We start from the raw sequence: 19,271 nt of genomic DNA, 5'->3' as shown, positions 1-19,271 counted from the left end.
GACCCGCCCCCCCCGCATTCAGGGGCTCACAGAGCAGATCCACCGGCTGCTGCTCCAGGTGGGTATGCTGCCTACACGCCTTCCTGTCCCCTGTGCCAGTGGCCCGGAGCTGCCCAGAGACCTGGGCTGGCCATCTCACTCCATCCAGCCCCACTCTGCGCCACTGGCATCTGTGGTCTAGGCCTGGACAGTCAGGCACACCTGTGGCTTGCAGAGTTGGGGGTGGCACCCCTTGCATATTTGGGGTGCCTGTGTCTGAACTGTAGCCCTGAGCAAGTGACTGAAAGACACACCCAGCCCCCGAGTCCACCCCTGAGGCCCTGCTGCCAGCCCGCTCATGGCCCCCCACGGGCGCAATGGGTGGGAGGGGGTCACTGTACCAGGACCTGGGGGGCATGAGGATACCTTTTCCCTCTTCCTGGGGACGTAGTTCTCAAGAAGACAGTGTAAGCACCAGTCCTCCGACTGGGCAGCTCTGCTCCTCTGTCTCCCGAGACTGCGGCAAAACCGCAGTGCGCCTTGTTTCTAAAACCCCTGGATAGAGCCTGGACTGGCCCATGCCGTGTGAGCCGAGGGAGAGGGTTGAATGAATCCTCTCTCAGGGGCACCCCACAGCCTGACCCTGCCAGCCAGCCCAGCCCCACCTGTCCTCACACAGCACCCCAGGCAGGTGACAGCCTCTCTGTGAGATAGGTGTGTGGGGGGGGGGGCACTAACCCCACAGTGTCAGCCACACACACCCCCTGAACCGCGTCCAATACCTTCCTGTCTGCTGTGTCCCCAGCCCGTCCCCCACAGCGGCTCCAGCGGCTACGGGAGCCTGGGCAGCAACGGGTCCCACGAACATCTCATGAGCCAGACCTCATCCAGTGACAGCAATGGTCACGAGGACTCCCGCCGCAGGAGGACCGTAAGTCCCTTCTGCCCCTGTCTATCCCTTGTCCTGGGGAGACCTGGCCGCCCACTCTCAGAACCCTGCTCCCTGCTCTACTCTCCAAGAGAGGGGTGGGGACAGCCAAAAGCTGTGACTACAGTTTGGGTGAAAATGACTTAAAGCAGGCAATCAGGCAAGAGTGAGGACATCACAGAAATGCCACATCGCTCTGCATTCCTGAGATGGCCAAACGCGTTTTCTCTGGCCCTGCCTCACTCCAATTTCTGTGGCTCTCCTCTGTCCTCACCATGAGGACAGGCTGAACCATGATAGGGTGTCCTAGAGGGAATAACATGTCCCTTTGTTTCTCCTCCAGGAAATTTGTAAAAATAATGGCAACATCAAAAACAAAAGTCATCCTGGGGAATCTGGAGAACAAAAGGAAAAATCTGCAACAGGTAAGAACTTTCTCTCCATTTCCTTGACTAAACGTTAGTGTGGCTTTGAGTTTCACCCTGGATGGCAGGGAACTGACCCCCTCAGCGAGCTGTCTCCCCTCCCCTGCTGGGCAGCTGGCTCTGTGATGGCGCCGGGCAGCCTGGGCCCTTGCTCCATCAGGCTTGCTGACCCTCGTCGCCGGGCGCCCTTGACACCTGCTGAGGTGGGCCAAGGCCTGCCCGTGGCCCCTGCTGTCACTGGGTGTAGTGGCCAGAGTGTGGGTGCTTACACTCACGTGAGCATGTGCACACACTCACCCGAGTTGGGGGGGCTGCCCAGCCAACCCACAAGCAATTGTCCCTGTAAATGAAGTGTCCCAGGGGGACAGCACCTTCTTTGTTCATGGGCCCCCCGACCCCGGGGAGCCAGAGGCACAGGGGCTGTCCACCACCCCACACTCCCTGAGCCCACCTCACCATGTTGCGACTTGGCACCCTTGTACCTGGGTTCCCTGTGGCCTCTGTCCCTGCGGGGCTCCTGCTCATCCCCTGCACTCAGGGCTCACCTCCTCCAGGAAGCCTCTGGTGGCTGCCGCATATCTCTTCTTCACCAGGAATTTTGGCATCCGGGACAAGTAGGGGTGCACGCTGCCCTCAGTGGCCATGCTATAGTCTGTGTGGGTTTGCAGGGATGCCACGTGGAGCAGGACACGGCTCTGCCCCTGGGGACCCCTCAGGGAACAGCACAGGGGTGTGTGCGGAGAAGGCAGGAAGAGAAGCATCCACAGCAGTCTGCCCTGGGGACACAAAATCATTAACGACACCGGCTCACATTTCTGGGGGGGTCTCTCCTCTCCGAGACAGGAACTATCCATCAACCCTAAAGCATCTGCCATCTTACTGGCCCTGCACATTTCAGGAGTTCCAGGAAGACCTGGCCTTTTCCACTGCTAAGTCCTTGAGCCTGGGGATAGCCCTAGGGGGAGGCGGCCCCCACCTGGTGACAGCGCCCTCCAGCTTCCCTCTGGGGGTGTCACAGGGACGCTCGCCCCCACCAGGCTGCCTGAAGAGCAGGCTGGCCCTGGGTTTCTGTGTTTGAGAATCACAGCCTGACTTTTAGGTTGCATGGAAATGCTTTCTGACTAGAGAATCCTCTTTGGGGGACACAGGTTTTACCTGAGAAAACCGTTTTGTCCTTTCAGAGACCCCGAGTAGTTCCTCTGCTCAGATGAAAGCTGTCCCCGTGGAACAGGACAGCTCTGGTACTAGCCTGCCGACGGGCGGCTCTCCCGAGGAGCTGGGCTGCAGGAACCCGCCCGCTGGCTCCTACCAGCAGATCAGCTGCCTGGACGGTGTCATCAGGTGCGGTCACCTCCCCCCTCCCCCGCCTTCCAGGCTCCTCCACGTGCCCCTGGGGCTCCCGTGTCCCACGAGGCCCTTTCCAACTCTCCGTGCAGATACCTGGAGAGCTGCAGTGAGGCGGCCACCCTCAAGAGGAAGTGTGAGTTCCCAGTGAACGTGGCGACGCAGAAGGCCAGCGATAAGCGACAGGCAGTGGCCAGCCCCGGGCTGCCTTCCGCAGGTGTCTTGTTGCTTTGAGCTGTGCCGCATGCGCTGACTGGGGTCCTCCGTGGGGGTGGGGGTGGGGTCAGGTGTCACTGAAGGCCCGGAGCCCCGCCCCTCCCGCAGGAAGTCTGAGCAGCTTCAAGGACACAGTATGGGTGTAGGCTGGTTTTTCCATGACCAGAGTAGCTCAAAACTTAGGATCTTCTTACAAGCTGGAGGTAAAGGTGATTTGGGACTTTGAGACTTGGATCTTGCTGGGGCTGCTGGAGACCTGGGGGCACCTCACCCTGCCGTTCTTGGGCGGGTCTTGTTTCTGTGGTCTCTCGGAAGAGCACAGGCCTCCGAATGTTAGCACACCTGAGTCGGATTTCACCCCACAGGCCTCTCGAGCGTTCTGAGTGTTACTGCTGGGCCTTACCAGGACCAAAGACTGGGTAGCCCCCTGTTGATGGAGCACTCATGTTGGGCAGTCCCACTGTGATGGACAGTCCCTGCCCTAGTCCTCAGGGACACAGAGCCAGCCCCTGGCCAGCACCCTGCGGATGGTGGGCTCCTGGCCATCTGTGGGCCTGTTGGAAGGGCCTCGGGCCCTGGTCAGAGGCCCAGACCCAGAGTACCTGCAGCTTCCCAACCGTCTACCTCCTATTAGAGCACTCAGGCTGTGTCCAGTTCAGACTTCCCTCTTCTCCTGCTTTCCTCTGTGAATAAAGAGCTGGGGATGGGCCGTCATGTGCCCGGGTGTATGCAGGCTCTGCGGGTCCCTGGGGTATTGGCGCACCGCATAGACAGTGGGGTGTCTTGTCCGAGCGGTTTGCTTTTGTTGCATTTCTGTGTCTGTGTCCATTTCCTCTTACAAAGAGACAGCGTCATCCTCCAAGGTGAACAGCCACGCAGGGGTCAGCGCACACCTGCCATCGCTGACGCTGCCCAGCAAGGCGGAGAGCGTTGTGTCCCTCACCAGCCAGTGCAGCTACAGCAGCACCATCGTGCACGTGGGCGACAAGAAGCTGCAGCCTGAGCTCGGTATGCTTGTTGGTTCACCAACGATGTCGGGAGCGCTCTGATTTTAACGATGAAAATTAGAAATTCAGGTGCAGAAGCAGGGCAGGGTATAGCTACCCCTGTCCTGGTCCCAGCCACCCCTGTCCCAGTCCCAGTCCTTCCTGGTCCCAGGGCCCCTGTCCTAGCCCCCACTACACTCTAGGTCCACCTGGCGGCAGTTGTCCACTCTGGCGCCTACCGGGCAGGGGCCGTGGTGGTGCTGAGCCCCGGCCTCCTGGGTAATGAGTGAGGGTCCTGGGCCTCCCCCTTCTGTGGGGCTGAGGGTCCCCGCCCCCTCCCCTGTTGGAAGACAGGAGCCAGGACAGGTCCTACGTATCGGGTACCATCCCTGAGTTACCCTGTTCTTCACAACACCCACGAGGGAATGGAAACCCAGATTTGTTCTGTGCTGGGAAGACAGGGACATTGAGGGGAGAGTGCATGGGAGGGAGCCAGCGGGTCCTGAAGAAGGACAGGGGCCCCGCGCCGGCTCAGGGTGTTGTGCTCTCAGAGCCAAGGACAGACCACGAGCAGCATCTTCAACGTGGGGCTGAAACCCCAGGTACCCCACATTTCAGTTTGCTTCGAAGACCAATCCTGGAGCTTCCCAGGCAGTGGGGCTTTCTGTCCTTGTCTTGTGCCTTTGATGGTGAACTTTTCTCAGAGAGCATATCACAGGTTTCAGCCCCGAGCTCTGGAGGCACGAGGCATCGCACGTGTGTGCGAGGGGCTGCCTTCTTCAGAGACGCCAGGTGCGTTTTTCCGTTGTTTTAAGCCCCGGTGCCCGTCTTCTGTTCCAGAGCTGGTGGAAGATGCCATGAGCGGACCGGAGTCTCTGGACGGACGGCCGTGCATCCTGGGCACGGAGAAGGAGCCCCTCAGGACGCTGGGCCTCACCAAGGAAGTGCTGGCCGCCCACACCCAGAAGGAGGAACAGAGCTTCCTGCTCAAGTTCAAGGAGATGCGGAAACTCACTATCTTCCAGTCTCGCTGCCATTATTACTTACAGGAAAAGTCCAAGGGGCAGCTAAGTGAGAGAAGTAAGTGGCAAAACCACATTTTAAAGATGTTCTTCTTGGTAGAACGGAGTCCAGGGCTCCTGTCGACATGTGGAATGGCCCCAGTTAGATATGGGCTGGAACTTCACAGTGATGCAGTCTGTTTCAGTAGAAACAGGTGTCCTGTGTCCCCAAGGCAACAGTGCTAGCAAGAGCAGCGACAGTACCAGGCTGGCTCCCATGGAACGCAGAGCTGCCACCTCAGATGTCTCTCACTGGGTGACTGTGAGGGGCAGGGGACCCTACCCGCCCCATAGGACTGACGGGGCACATGGCGTCAGACTCCTGAGGACACTGTAGGAGGGAGTGACCGCCTTCTCCCCAGATGCCTTCCTAGCTGGGGGGCCTTAAGGCTGGAGGATAGACCCTGGGAGTGCAGAAAGCTACCTTCCAGGCTGCCCCCCAGCAGGGGGTCAAAGGGCATGGGGTGAAGATAGACAGGGCTGGACTGATCAGAGACCCCACCTCTTCCCAGGGCTCCCCAGGCCAGTCACAGGGATCAGAGCTAGTGAGCCCAGGAGACACGTGCATCACGAGAACCCAGCTTCCCCTGGATCTCTAGGCAGACACGCCACAAAGTGAAAATATGAGAAGTGAAAGAGACTGATGCTGCCAAGGATTATGTCTTTTCTAGTCTTTTCCTTTTCTCCTTCTTCCCCAGACTTAGGGTGACTGTTGGGCCTAATTTCTTTGGAAATTAGGAGAAAGTGTCATCCCCCCACCTTGGGCAGACCCACTCTGTGGGCCTGATTTAGTATGGGGTTCCAGCTCCCTCTTGCCCCCCTTGGCCCAGCAGTTTTTGCAGTGCACAGACTGTGCAGCCATCCACCGCAACCCTGTCTAGACCCTGATGTGCAATCCCAGGAGCCCAGTGCTTCAGCCAGTAGTCCCACCAGGGGACAGATTTCCTATAGAAAAAACACCAGACAGAGTCTGAGTGACAAAGCCTCTACCCACTTAGCACTTTGCCTTGAATTGGTCCATTTGTCTTCAGCATGGAGTAAAGATTAAGGGAGCACCTGTTGGCATTGCTGACAGAAGGTGTCCCCACACACCTGCTGCAGAAGCCCAGAGTTATCCTGTGTGATAGGAGAGGAGAAACAGGTTCCTGGGACCATCCAGGCATGGCATGACACCCCAGCTCAACCAACATACTTCGCCTGCTAGCCCAGGCTCGGGGGTGGAGTGTGGGGACAAGCCCAGAGTCCCTTCTGCTACCCTTGGAGACCTCCAGCCTTCTGAAGAAAAAAGCAATGCTCATCAGAGAGAAGGAAGGTAGTTCCAAGAGCACGTGCTCCCTTCCATCCTGTGACCTCCCCTTGGGCTGGAGTCCAGGCTCCCTCTGACAGGCAAAGCAGGAAGCAGCTCATTTTAAGGAACAGTAGTGATGAAGCTCATAAAATTGAAAAATAGGTTAGATGATCAGGGGTGTTACCCTTCACATTTCACAAACCAGTACTGGGGAACAGCTGACACTTACCAGCCTTTTTACTTTTTTGAGCAAATGAAATCTTCTAAATACAACTTTTCATCACTATTATTTTGTCAGGGAAAGGGTATTTTAACACCCGATGATAAACTGGGCATGTGCTCTTGCAATTAATGGCCGTCCTTAAAATTGGGTGACTCTGGTTTTATGAACATTTTGCCCTGATTGTTCTCACTTCACCGAAGGCCGGGCAGCACCTGATGGAGGCCTGAGTAGCCACAGGCTGACATTTGGAAACACGGGACTGCTGAACTAGGATGTGTCCTCGTGTTTCCAGGTGCCTAGGAGTCTGAAAACTGGCAAACACATAAATGTTTGCATCTTAACTCTGGTGTTTTCCCATTATTTTAGCTGCACCAGGACTAAGAAATGCTTCTGGAATAGATTCATCTTGGAAAAAAACTGGGAAGAACAGAAAACTGAAGTCCAAACGGGCTAAGCTTCGAGACTCTTCTGAGAGCACTGGGTCTGGGGGCCCTGCACCCCACCGGCCCCCACTGATGGGCCTGAATGCCACAGCCTGGTCACCGTGGGACACGTCCCAGTCCAGCTGCCCCACGACGCCCTTCCCTGCCTCGGTGCCTGCTTACCCCCTGCCTGTGTTTCCAGCCCCAGGAATCATGCCCACACCAGGGATAGTGGCGTCAGCACCCCTGGCTCCCCAGGCCACCTTCGCGGTGCCCGCCGTGCCCATGGACACCCAGCATGAGTTTGCCATACAGCACCCGCCGTTCGCTGTCCCCTTGACCCCAGTCATGGCATTGGTGTTACCCAACTATTCCTTCCCTTCAGTGACCCCCAGCCTGCCCCAGGCCTTCTTCCCAGGCCAGCCTAACTTTCTGTCCGAGATGATCCCTGCCTCGCAGCCTGAGCTCCCCGGCCGGACCTCACCCCACAAAGCGCCATGCACATGTCCTCTGGCAGAGCGTGGGCTGGCAGCTTCTCGCGCAGCCACCCCCATGTCCCCACCGTCTGCCTCTGGGCCCCCGGGCAGAGCCTCCCCTCCGCTCTTCCAGTCCCGAGGGAGCTCGCCTCTGCAGCTCAACTTGCTGCAGCTGGAGGAGGTCCCTGAGGGCAGCACCGCGGCCTCAGGAACGGCAGGACCCGCAGGGACAGCGGGGACAGCGGGTGCGGGGCCCGACTGCAGACCTTCCACATCCTGGGACCGGCAGCCGAAGGCCTTGCCAATCGTAAGCATTTCCTGCCTTCCTTCCCTAAAGCAGGCAGCGGGGGTGCAGGGACAGGGTGAGCACATGCGCTCCTGTCTCCCCTCCTGCCACACGGTTCCAGTTGTGACCTAAATACATGGGCTGGACGGGAATGTTTTCCGGCTCAGCGACCCTGTCAGAGTAGACCCCTGGCAGTTTCTTATTGTCTGGGGGTCCAGAGGAAGGAAGCCACTGGATTGTCTGATGGGGGACACGGGTCCAGATATGCACATGTGACTTCATGACTCACTCTGGGCCCCAATATTTTCAGTAAAACTCTGTGGATAAAGCACAGTCAGGTTGAATGCCAGAACTCAGACCCCTTGGAGGGCAGTGGGGGGAGGGGGAGCCGGCCGCAGAGGCACCCTGGGGGGCAGGGAGGCAGAGGCCTGAGCTCTGAAACCAGGCCACGTGCACCCCTCCTCCCAAGTCCCATGGGATGCTGCTGTGCTGTTCTTGTTCAGTTAATGAAGTCGTGAGCTGCTTCCGGTGAACCACTGGTACATGGTGACCGCACTGAGGGATGTAATGACCATGCTGAGTGACCAGGCTGAGGGGTGTGGTGACCGCACTGAGGGGTGTAGTGACCACGCTGAGTGACCGGGCTGAGTCACTGTGCTGAGGGGTGTAGTGACTGTACCGAGTGACCATGCTAAGGGGTATGGTGACCGCACTGAGTGACCACGCTGAGGGGTGTAGTGGCCATGCTGAGCTGTGTAGTGACTGCTCTGAGTGACCATGCTGAGGGCTGCGGTAACTGCACTGAGGGATGTAGTCACACTAGTGCGGCAGTGCGACCACTGGCGCCCCTGCCCTTGCTCCCGGGAGGGGAAGCACAATCTCGAAGTCGCAAGTAAACACCTCCATGTGCCGGGGGCCCCCGACTCCTGTGTCTGGGGTCCTGGGCCTATTGTGCTGGTTCTGAGGGTCAGAGGGTCAGGATGCTGCCAGGTCAAGGCCATGCCCACTGGGAAGCCAGATTCCCCTCCCCCATTCCACAGAGCAGCAGTCACTGGGGTGCTGCTGACGCGCTTCCCCTCTTCCCTGTCTGCCAGGGTGTGGGAACGAGCAGAAGGCCTTTCTCTCAGGGACCCAAGACCCGCTGTCTTTGGTGTGACCTTCCCAAAATTAAGGTTATTAGATGACACTCATAGACCACTAGCAAGGGTGTTGCTGTAGACTTAATAACCAGGGGGCATGTTCGTTTCGTCTTCTTTGTTGGTGATGGAGGGAGGACCAGCGACCTAAGGAGGATGGCACTTTACTCTGTCTCTGAGCAGCCGTGTGCAGACAGCGCTGTGCAGCTCCCCCGAGCCCTGTTCTGTGTGCTGAGCCCTGACTATGCACAGACCCTCTCTCTGTATGCAGAGCCCTGACAGTGTGCAGAGCCTCTCTCTCTGGGCAGAGCCCTGACTGTGTGCAGATCCTCTCTCTATACACAGAGGCCTGACTGTGCACAGGCCCTCTCTCTGTGCACAAAGCCCCTGACTCTGCGTAGAGCCCTGACTGTGCACCAAGCCCCACTCTATACATAGAGCTCTGACAGTGAGCAGAGGTTCTCTCTGTACACCAAGCCTTTGACTGTGTGCAGAGCCCTGACTGTGCACCAACTCCCTCTCTATACACAGAGCCCTGACTGTGCACTGAGCCCTCTCTGTGCACTGCACCCTGACTGTGTGCTGAGCTTCTTTCTGTATGCAGAGCCCTGACTATGCACAGAGCCCAATTCTGTGTCCTGTACCCTGACTGTGCAAAGAGCCTCTCTCTGTATGCAGAGCCCTGGCTGTGTGCAGAGCCCTGTTCTGTGCAATCACGCCCTAACTGTGCACAGAGCCTCTCTCTTTATGCAGAGCCTTGACTGTATGCTGAGCCCCTCTGTGTATACAGAGCCCTGACAATGTGCAGAGCCCCATTCTGTGCACTGAGCCCTGACTGTGCTGTCTTCTCCCTGTTTCCAAAGCGTGAGGAACCTGCAGATGCCCGGAACAGTGATGCCCTCTCCACATCCAGTGGCCTGCTCGACCTCTTGCTGCACGAGGACCTGTGCTCAGCCACAGGGTCAGCCCTATCTGGGAGTGGAGCCTCTGCTACATCCGACTCCCTGGGCTCAGGCTCACTGGGCTGCGCTACATCCAGAAGTGGAGCAGGTATGTTATTGGCACTGGGAGCACCCAAATCCTGTGGGCGTTGGGTATGTTTCAGTTGCTGGATTTCAGGTTTGTTTAGATGATGGCCACCTAATGTTCCTGGACGTCCGCAGCTTTTCCCGCACCCCAGGCCACAGGCCTGTGTGTGCTCAGGGCCTGGTATCCGGTGCAGACCAGGTCCCCACAGGCATCCAGCTGGTGCTCCCAAGTGCCTCCCCAGGGCCTGCAGCCATGGCTGCCAGCAGGTTCGGGCTCTGTCCTCCTGCCTCGCCCTGCCGATGTGCATCCCCTCTGCCCATTTGCTATGGACATTGCTGTTATCACAGGCCTCCACGCCACCAGCCCTTTTGGACCATCTTGGACCATCCCTCAGAGTCTCTGGGCCTGCCAGGAGGGCCAGTAGTGCCCCCTTTGCTGAGTTAGCTCCCCTCATGTGAAGCTAGGGCGTGGGGGTCTGCTTTACCAGGGAGGATCACTCAGGTGTGATCTGGAACAGCCACATCCGCTCCCCACTGACTGAGCACCCATCTTCACCTGTTCTCTGGTCTCGATCCCCACAGAGGCTAATGGCAGAGTGTGCCAGGCCAGCTGCCCCCCGCTGACAAAACCAGCTTTTTTGTGTCCTGACCTAGTCAAGGAGCAGGAGCATGATTTCTTTTGGCGGGGGGGGGGGGGGGGGGGGGGAGGATGCATACAGGGGAAGAGGGAGAGAGAGAATCTGAAGCAAGCTACATGCCCAGCATGCAGAATCTGATGTGGGGCTCCATCCCACGACCCCGAGGTCATGACCTGAGCTGAAATTAGGAGTTGGACACTTAACTGACGGAGCCCCCAGACACCCCAAAGGAGCATGATTTCTAAGACGCAGCCCCATCTGGACTTCTCAGGGCTGACCCGGGAGAGAATCGTCCCCATGGTGCTGGCTGGTATTATCCAGATAATTTGAGAACTGGAAAGAGGAGGCAAAACCTACCTGTCTAGGCACTTGTTACCACGTCAAACCCTTTGGCTCCCTAAAACTGCCGTTTTATGAGGTTTAACTTCACATGAAAGGTTTTCACTTGCCACGTGTTGTGTTTTTAAAGGCAGCAGTGACACAGGTCACACCAGCAAGTATTTCGGAAGCGTTGACTCTTCAGAGAAGAACCACACAGCGAAAGCGAAGGCAGATATGGAAGAAAGTGAGCAGTTCATCAAGTATGTCCTGCAGGACCCCGTCTGGCTGCTGATGGCCGACACGGACGACAGCGTCATGATGACCTACCAGATGCCTTCCCGGTAACCCCCGACTTCTAGGGACATGGGCTCACCAAGCAACAAGGCCACCCAGTTGGGGGGACTTCCCACTGAGAGCCTCGCCTCTGATTGTATGGACGGAGAAGGAGGGTCACTGTGGATGGCTTCGTGGTCCCGCGGAGAACTGCGGGTGACCTGCCATAGCCTGGGAGGAGGATGGGCTCCCTTCCAACCCCCGTCGTGTTGCTGGGCTCACGAAGCGTTTGTGCCAACGTCTCCCTTTGGCTCAGTTGCCTGTTCCCCTGTGGGTGAAATGGGCTGTGTCCATCCTGGAGATACAGGAGCTCAGGGAGTTGAGCAGCCTGGACTACCAGCTGCTCTCTGGTGAGCAGGTCTGTGCTTCTGCCACTGTGACCCCACGTCAGTCTGGTCTAAGGACCGCTATGGTCCCTGTGCCCCGGAGCCCCATGGTGGGAGGAGCCAGGGAAGGAAGGAGGGATTACCGCAGAGGCTCAGGACTGCCAGGCCTCTGGGGGCAGGTGGGAGGGGCTCCTGGGTTTCCTTCCAGCCAGCCCAGTGTCTGCTGGGGAGCCAGGACGGTTACCCCACCTGCTGCCTCGATGGTCAGAGTCTCCAGCTAACCGGCCTGTGCAGAACCAAGCATCTGTGGGTGCCCAGTCCCCCTAATTTCAAATAAAACCTAGATCGTAACTTGGGTTATTTTAATAGAAAAACTACAGATGATAGACTCTGGAGGTTAAGGTGCCTTAAGTAGGGTAATTTATTTTAAAGAAAAAGGAAATTAGCATTAAACAAAATCATCTAAAATTAATTAATCCTGAAAGAGTTGCTAGAAAAAGAGGATTTTTGTTTTTTTTAAACCACAGAACCCCCTTCAGGCGCTGTACAGCTTACCTGTTTCTAACTGTTTTGTGAAGGAATCTGGAAACAGTGTTGAAGGAAGACCGGGAGAAGCTGAGAGCCATGCAGAAGTCCCAGCCCCACTTCACTGAGGGCCAGAGGCAGGAGCTGCTGGACGTGCATCCATGGCTGAGGGGCGGCCGCCTGCCTGCCGCCCTGGACCTCACGGTGAGCTCAGCACACCTGTGCGCACTCCCCACAGCCCTTAGCACTCTCAGTACCCCTCAAACTTCCAAAGCTAGAAAGAGTCTGTTCACGAAGACAAATGATCCTAGGATGCTACTGAGTCTACTTTAAGGAACTTAGCAACCTTGTTCCCGAAAAGATCTTCTGAATATTCCCTCTCAGTGGCATACTGAAATTTGAATGTTGTTTCTTTCTTTCACTTGTTTTCAATTTAAAAAACAAACTAGGAAACAGCTCTCCTACCACGAGCCATCAGCGTCTGCATAGACCATTAGATAACGGTGGGAACACCTCTCCTTCCAGGCCTCAGGAACCTGAAGCTGCACCCTCCTCCTCCACAGGACTTGCGGAGTCATGTCTGTGCCCATCCGCATGCCCTGCCCACCCTGAGCCCCACACCCTGGAAGCTATTCACTTCAGGGTCTCCGTGTCCTTCAGCCTCTGAACGCGCTGCTCTCTCAGTCCTCCAGCTTCAGGACAGGACCCTTACACCCCCATCCCCTCCAGCACTGCCTGCTGCTTCAAGCCACAGTGCTCTTTCAGCTGGATCTTCACGGCGGGCTCCTTACTGCGCATCCTGTCCCCCTTGTCCCTTGTGTCCCTGGCAGCCATGCCCCAGCCAGTTGGAGTAAAGTGCTGCAAAGCCATAAAAATCTGATACGTCGCCCCCATCTGCCATCTGCCATTTCTCTTCCCTCACTCTCTGCAACCACGTGGGCCTCTCGCCTGTCCCTCCTGCCGCCCGGCCTTTGCACCTGCCCTTCCCTCTGCTGGGAGGCCCTTCTGTCAGTCACATGGCTCTTCCTGGCTTCCTTCAGGGATTTTCGTCACACACCGCAGAATTGGCTGTCTGTCGCCTCCTAGCAAAAACCCCAAGCCTTAGTGGCCTAAAGCCGTGAACACTTACACTGTCCCAGTGTCTCTTTGGGCTGGGAATTAAGGAACAGCTTGCCTGGGTAGTTCGGGCTCAGAGTTCTCATGAAGGTGAGGGCAAGATGTCAGCGGGGGCATCTGTCATCACCTAAAGGCTAGAAGCCACACTTCCCAGGGAGCGAGACTCTACCCTGTGAGGGGAGGGTGTCACAGACACACCCCCCCCCAAATCAGGGGCCTTCTCTTGTTCTGAAGGCCCAGAATAAGATTGTAGGTCTCGTCCATGTGCCATGTTCCTCTAGGCTTTCATCTTGAATATGCTGGGGACACCTGTCACTCGGGCTATTGTCCCTCTCTCCTCCCAGGATCTCCCCTCCCCTCTTCTCCTGGGCAGAGATTTTCATCTTTGTTTGCTAGAGAATCCCAGTCCTTGGGACCTGCCTGGAGCATTACAGGTGATCAACAGATAGTCAGGGAATGAGACAGTACTCTGTCGCGCCCACTTTCTGCACAAGAAAACTGAGGTTGGAGAAGGCAGTTAAACTGGACCTTGACTGTGGTCCCACAGGCAGGAAGGGGAGGAGCTGGGACAGAACCTTGAGACTACTGGTTCCACTATCCTGTCACCATGGAGAGCTGCCTCTTAGATAAGGGCCTGGACGCTCCCCTGGCCTCGGGGAAGTGGGGAGTGGGGCCCCTGGGGAGCAGCTCTGACCTCCCTCAAGAGCAGGCAGGGTCCCAGCAGCCCCTCAGTGGCTTCCCACCTCCCCGCTCACCACGGCTGACCCCAGGTCACCTGCACCTCCCTCAGGTCAAACTACTGTTTGGTAATGAAGAGGTCATTTTTGTTACTGACTTTACATCTTTCCCTTTAAGGAATGTGTTTTCTGTGGGAACAAGGGACAAGACAACATCTGCCCAACCTACGAGGAAGATACTCCTCCTCTGGGTCTCAGTGAAGCCACAGATGCCAAAGAGGAGGAAAATGGAGTCCCCTTGAGTCACAGAAGTGAAGAGCGGACCTAGCTCTCTTCCCCGTGCCCCGACAGCTCGTGATTTACGTTAGATGGTGCTCAGAAGCAATGAAAGATTTTCATATCTGTTTGTAATGAAATGGACAGATAAACTTATCGCTTTTTTTGTTTTAGAAAAAAACATAGTTTTCTGAAGGAATGATTTAAAACTGTGGAGAGTGGGAAGGGTCGGGGAGGAAATACACTTTGGTATTTAAAACATAAATACAGAGTTTGGGACAGATTTCGTTATTCCTTAACTTGAGAAAGCTGGAATGCCCTCAGCACGCAGCAGGGAGGTTGCCCTAGGGCTCTCAGAGGTCTGTGCCCTGAGGAGGCTTCTTGCTGACCTGGGGGTGTCCAGAGGCATCTTCCAGCCTGTGGCAAACAGCTGGGATGCTCCCAGTCCTTCCGGAGCTGCCCCTGGGTGTGTTTGGATCAGATCAGATTCTGTCCTCTGGGGTCTGCTCTGTATCTAGATCACCTAGACATCATCTAGACAAACTAGATGTTTTTGGAATGTACCAAATGGAGATCACAGCCTCTCCTAAGTTTCTGTCAAAGTGTTTCACGTGCGTCGCTGTGAAGCGTACTTCGTTAAACCAGCAGCTTCCGCTTTGGCTACTATGTTGGCAAACCTTTCAATCTGATGTAGCTTGTGTTTGGCCCAAGCTGAGGAGAGATGCTCACTCTGGAAAGAAGAAGCCCCGTGGTTTGTCTGACCAGCTCCATCAGACTGGCACACACCTAGAACCTTCTGTGTATTTCTACATCATCCTTGGGTCCCTTTCAGATCATGACCCATATATATATAAAATATAAAATAAGGTGTTGACTGTCTCTATGGCGACTTCCCTTTGCAGACCGGTCTCCGGTAGCCACATTTGGAACCCGTTGGTGTCTGTCCTTCAGCTGGAGCCTCCCAGACACGAGCTCTGACACTGTGAGCTGGTGACCCCATCTGCGCTTTCCTGAGTGCCGTGAGCTCACCTCTCCCCGCACCCTGGGCTGATATGCCAGCCCTTGTTCTTTCCATGAGCCTGACCTCACTCGGGGAAGCTTCCGGTCCCAGCAGTGACAGTCCTCGCGTCACCAGCACTGTCTGGTCTCTGGGATACCTGTGGAGGAGTGAGGCCAGTCTGCCCATTTCCTTACGAAACCTCATGTTGCATCATGGATCCCAAGGATTGTTTGGGGGAAAGCTATATTGGTCCCTGGAGTGAAGGTTACCCCAGGAGAAAGAGCTGACTTAAAATCGGGTTGAGTTTGTAAAAACAGAAAAGCAAGCAGGCTTCCTCCCATCCTCTGATGGAGAAGCGGCTGCAAGAGTCAGTGCAGCCTCCTTGTAATCGGCTGGTTTTCAGTCTCACATTGGGATATTAATCCTATTTTTCTTAAACTCAAATGTAAGAATACTGGTGGGTTTTTAAAATTATTTATAAAGTGACAGCACCTTCAGATGCCCAAAATGAGATGGTAGCCTGTGTATTTGTTGGAGAATAGACGCCTCCAAACCTGCCCCCTGCCGCTGAGGTCCAGTCATCAAGGGATTAGATGCTAGTCAAGGTTATATGTATGTTACCTGAACACACAACTGTCAAAACATTGTCCACGGTTATGAATGTTTACCATCAGCGTTATTTTATTATATGATCTATGCTCATTGATTGTTAAGTGCATAGCTTAACGCGTGCTGGGCAGTTGACAATAGGAGCATTTTGTGAAATTGTTTACATGGTGCCACGTATCAAGACGTGTTTCCCTTAGTATGTGTGCTTACACAGGGGTTATAAAACCTTTTTCTCGATTTTAAACTGAGCCTTCTTTTTAATCTATTCCTGAAAAGACGTGTAAATAAGCTCTCAGAGTCTGTGTAATGACTTGGTCAGCCTTGCCGTTCACGTGGTTTGTTCACACACAGACCAAAATTTCTTCACCCAGTGCAATATGTTTGTTTACTGCTTGTGTCTTTTTATGACTGTTTTTGCTTTTTAGAAAATTGCTAAATAAAGCAAGTATATTTTTGTTGTTAATTGTATGTACTTTTAATGTAGCACGGGGCCAAAACCATAGAGATCAAAGATTACCAAAAGATGAAACAAGAAAGAAAGGAAGAAAAAGAACTTCAGAAATGCTGTGTGAGGAGTCACGTCAGGCTCAAAGACCTGCCGCATCTCTTCCATGGCACAGCTGGTCCCTTCCTGCGCATACCTGTGGGCATCTCTCTTCCCCGTACCCGCATCGCTCGCTGCCCCAGCTGCCCAGTGAATTCTTAGGATGGAACATCACAGAATGTAAATCTAATCCTGTGACCCAGTGCTGCCACGGGCTTTTCACTTGCAGACGCAGAGGTGGGGCTTCCTGACTGAGCCCCCAGCTCCAGTCCACTCTGAGATGGCCCCAGGCACCCACTCTCTTCCCTTTGTGCCCTGTGTTCCTCCTGGGCTAGCTGGCAGTGTGCTAGCCACGGGGCTGAAGGCAGAGGTCAGAAGGATGCCAGCCAGAAAGGCCTCATGCTCCATCAGAGACCATAGAGGCAGCACTGCAAAATCCCCTCCCCCCATGCATCCGGTTCTTGCCATAGTGACGGAGCCTTGCCGGGCCTGGTCAAAACGGGAGTGCTGCTTCCAACTTCCTCCCACTTTTCATACCCATACCATGGGAAACAGAGCAAGGAGAGGAATGGATCCTGGACCCAGTGCCCAGCCTCCCAGAAGCTCCCTGAGTAGGAGGGAAGGCTTGACTCCCTGCCTCATAGCCTGGTGGTGATGGGGGGATGGGGTGGGGGTAGGGGAACAAAGGCAAAGTCCTCCAAGTGGGTATGGAAGCCTCTGCAAACTGGCCTTAAATGGCCAGATATGGCCATTTCACCGAACTGAGTGCCACTGGGGACTCTTAATTACATTTTTATTTACCATATAACCCCAAAGTCACCCCCTGGTTTATTTCCAGACCAAAAGGAGCTTCTCCAAGCTTTCTGGGCTGATTGCCTACAAGGGGCCTGGACGTCCATAGGCTGGCTGCTGCCTTTGTTCCCTGGGGATTTATGGCCTGCCACCCCTGCCACTAACTGGTCCCCCTGTGGCCACCACAGCCTTGCCCAGACTCTGCTGGCCTCTGTTCCTGGATCTGGGGGGATCAAAGGGCCCAAATGCTCAGGAAGTCTGTGCTCAAGCAACCTTTGAAGGTAGGATCAGTCCAAGGGACAAATGGCAGGAAATGGGTCCACTAGGGGAAGCCATGCAAAGCAGGGAGAGAGGGCTTGGTGGCCCTGAGATGGAACAACCAGGCTTCTAGGAGGGCCAAGCCAGCCAGCCAATGGACCCACTAAGGGAAATTGAGGTGAACTTCAAAGATGGGTCATTGGGGAACTTCTGGTCCAGCCAAACATCTTATTGACTCCTAATACCTTGTTCTATCCTTATGCTTTTTTTTTCCTCAGGGTTCTTGGTCACAATGAGGCATATCCCAGCACTTAATTTCTCCTTCCTTCAACTCTATAGAAAGCATTCCTCAAACCCCACCTTCCCATGTAAGACTCTTGAGGTTCCTATCTCTCGCTTCAGACTCCTCCCTTCTCCTGACAACTGTCATCTCTTCTTTTGTTTTTACATAGTCAACTTTATATCATGTTCCGTAACCATAATTATAAGTCTTCCTTACCTTCTCTATAGATTGATTATAAATGTTGAAACCTCATGAACAGTGTTATATTGTTGTGACAGTGAAAGAATTGTTAACTCCTAGGTCAGCCAGTGTGCTGAGATTACATTTCTCTTTGGGGGAGCTTTTTGTTTTTCCTGGAGTTCCTAGTTGCCTCTCATTTTTAGCTTGTACTATTCACATTTATCAGGCCTTCCTCCCCACACCCATGCCCCATCCAATCAAGTGCTCTATTGGTCTTTTCCCACAGGCCTCCCCCAGGGTGTTGACCATCCTGTTCCAACAGGGACTGCCTTTCATGGAGAGCATTCTAAAATACCTCTTTGGCTTTGTTCAAATAATATAATGGGTAATGGGAGACATATGCATCAGACTACAAGAAGTATCACTGAGGTTTGGTTTTGTTTTGTTTTGTTTTTCACATTTCAGATTCTCAAAGTAGTGGAAACTTAATTGTACTTACTTAAGGGTCTCCTTCCCTGGAGTGATGTCGAAGTGGTAAAGAATAATAAAGTCACAGGCCAGTTACGGGCTCTCATGAGGTCCACAGTGAGCTCCCTCCCCTGTCAGACCCACCACTAGGAGTAAGGGGAGGAGAGCAGGTGGGTCTCTGAGCAGCCAGGTGAGGGGGAAGGAAGAGACCTGAGCTTTCTGGCATGCAGGGGAGATTGAGAACAGCAGGGGATGACTGAAGTAAAGGAATAGGTTTCTCTACCTGGATGAGCAGTGCTAGGCTGGGGAGATCTTAGAAGCCTGCTCACAGAGAAGCAAATAAGAGGCTGAGTGGTAAGAGGTGATGGGAGGTGAAAATCAGCAGAAACTCTCAGCTAGTTATAGATAGAGGTCTATCTATCTTTAGATAGACTTTGGGAAATGTCAAACCTCTTACCAAACCCACCCTGTCTGTAAAGGTCCTTCTGGTGGGGAGCCCAAAGTGAAATAGTCACAGGGAATAAGATCCATCTTCAGGTGACTAGGGTGGGGCCTATCTGTGGCCATACCTACCACCCACTGCACTGTAGTCCCTGGATGTTTCCTTCCCCTACTGCTCTCCAGCCAGGCTCGGGACAACCCCTCCCCTTCCCTACCCACCCAGGCTTCTGCTGAGGCCAGGCTCTGTGCTGGTTGTAGATAGGAGGTCCCGGGTACCCTTGACAAGGGATGCTTACAGTCTCAAGGGCTGCAGACCAGACCCTGACAACCCAGTCTCTGGTAAATAGTATGCGACTGGGTAAGGGTGCAGCGTGACTGTGGGGAAGGTGCCCCCCCCCCAAAGAGGAAAAGGAGTAGCGAAGCTGAGGCCTAAACAGTGAGGAAATAGATATTTGGAGGAGTGTTGAAGAAAGTTCCAGGTGGAAGGCTCAGTCTGTGCAAAGGGCTGGTGGCCAGAGCCCATCTTGCCATTCCAGCTTTGCTGCACTGGGAAGTGTACATAGGTCAGTGGAGCAGGGAACAGGTGGCGGTCCCCAGGGTGCTGCCCAAGGGCGCGGCCCCACGGCCCACCCACCCCACCCGCAGGGAGGCCATTCTGGCAGATGGGCGGCCCTCGGTGGGGGTGG

The 19,271-nt window shown here is 54.9% G+C and overlaps 1 protein-coding gene across 1 annotated transcript in view; it reads left to right on the top strand.

Moving 5' to 3' along the window:
* Positions 1–14,854, top strand: part of LOC111145278 (period circadian clock 2) — a 28,170-nt gene extending 13,316 nt beyond the window's left edge. The window contains 12 exon segments of the mRNA XM_022500111.1: positions 2–58; positions 785–910; positions 1,251–1,332; positions 2,514–2,673; positions 2,769–2,893; positions 3,736–3,900; positions 4,719–4,958; positions 6,817–7,655; positions 9,634–9,820; positions 10,906–11,098; positions 11,995–12,145; positions 13,913–14,854. Of these exon segments, the coding sequence (XP_022355819.1) occupies positions 2–58; positions 785–910; positions 1,251–1,332; positions 2,514–2,673; positions 2,769–2,893; positions 3,736–3,900; positions 4,719–4,958; positions 6,817–7,655; positions 9,634–9,820; positions 10,906–11,098; positions 11,995–12,145; positions 13,913–14,062 (2,475 nt within the window). The 3' untranslated portion in view covers positions 14,063–14,854.
* Positions 14,855–19,271: the final 4,417 nt, after the last annotated feature.

This window comes from Enhydra lutris, unplaced genomic scaffold (assembly GCF_002288905.1).
Source record: "Enhydra lutris kenyoni isolate GAN:26980312 unplaced genomic scaffold, ASM228890v2 scaffoldscaffold1, whole genome shotgun sequence".
NCBI lineage: Eukaryota > Metazoa > Chordata > Mammalia > Carnivora > Mustelidae > Enhydra > Enhydra lutris.
Note: the sequence above shows the minus strand (reverse complement) of the source record. Positions and strands in the feature narration are given on the sequence as shown.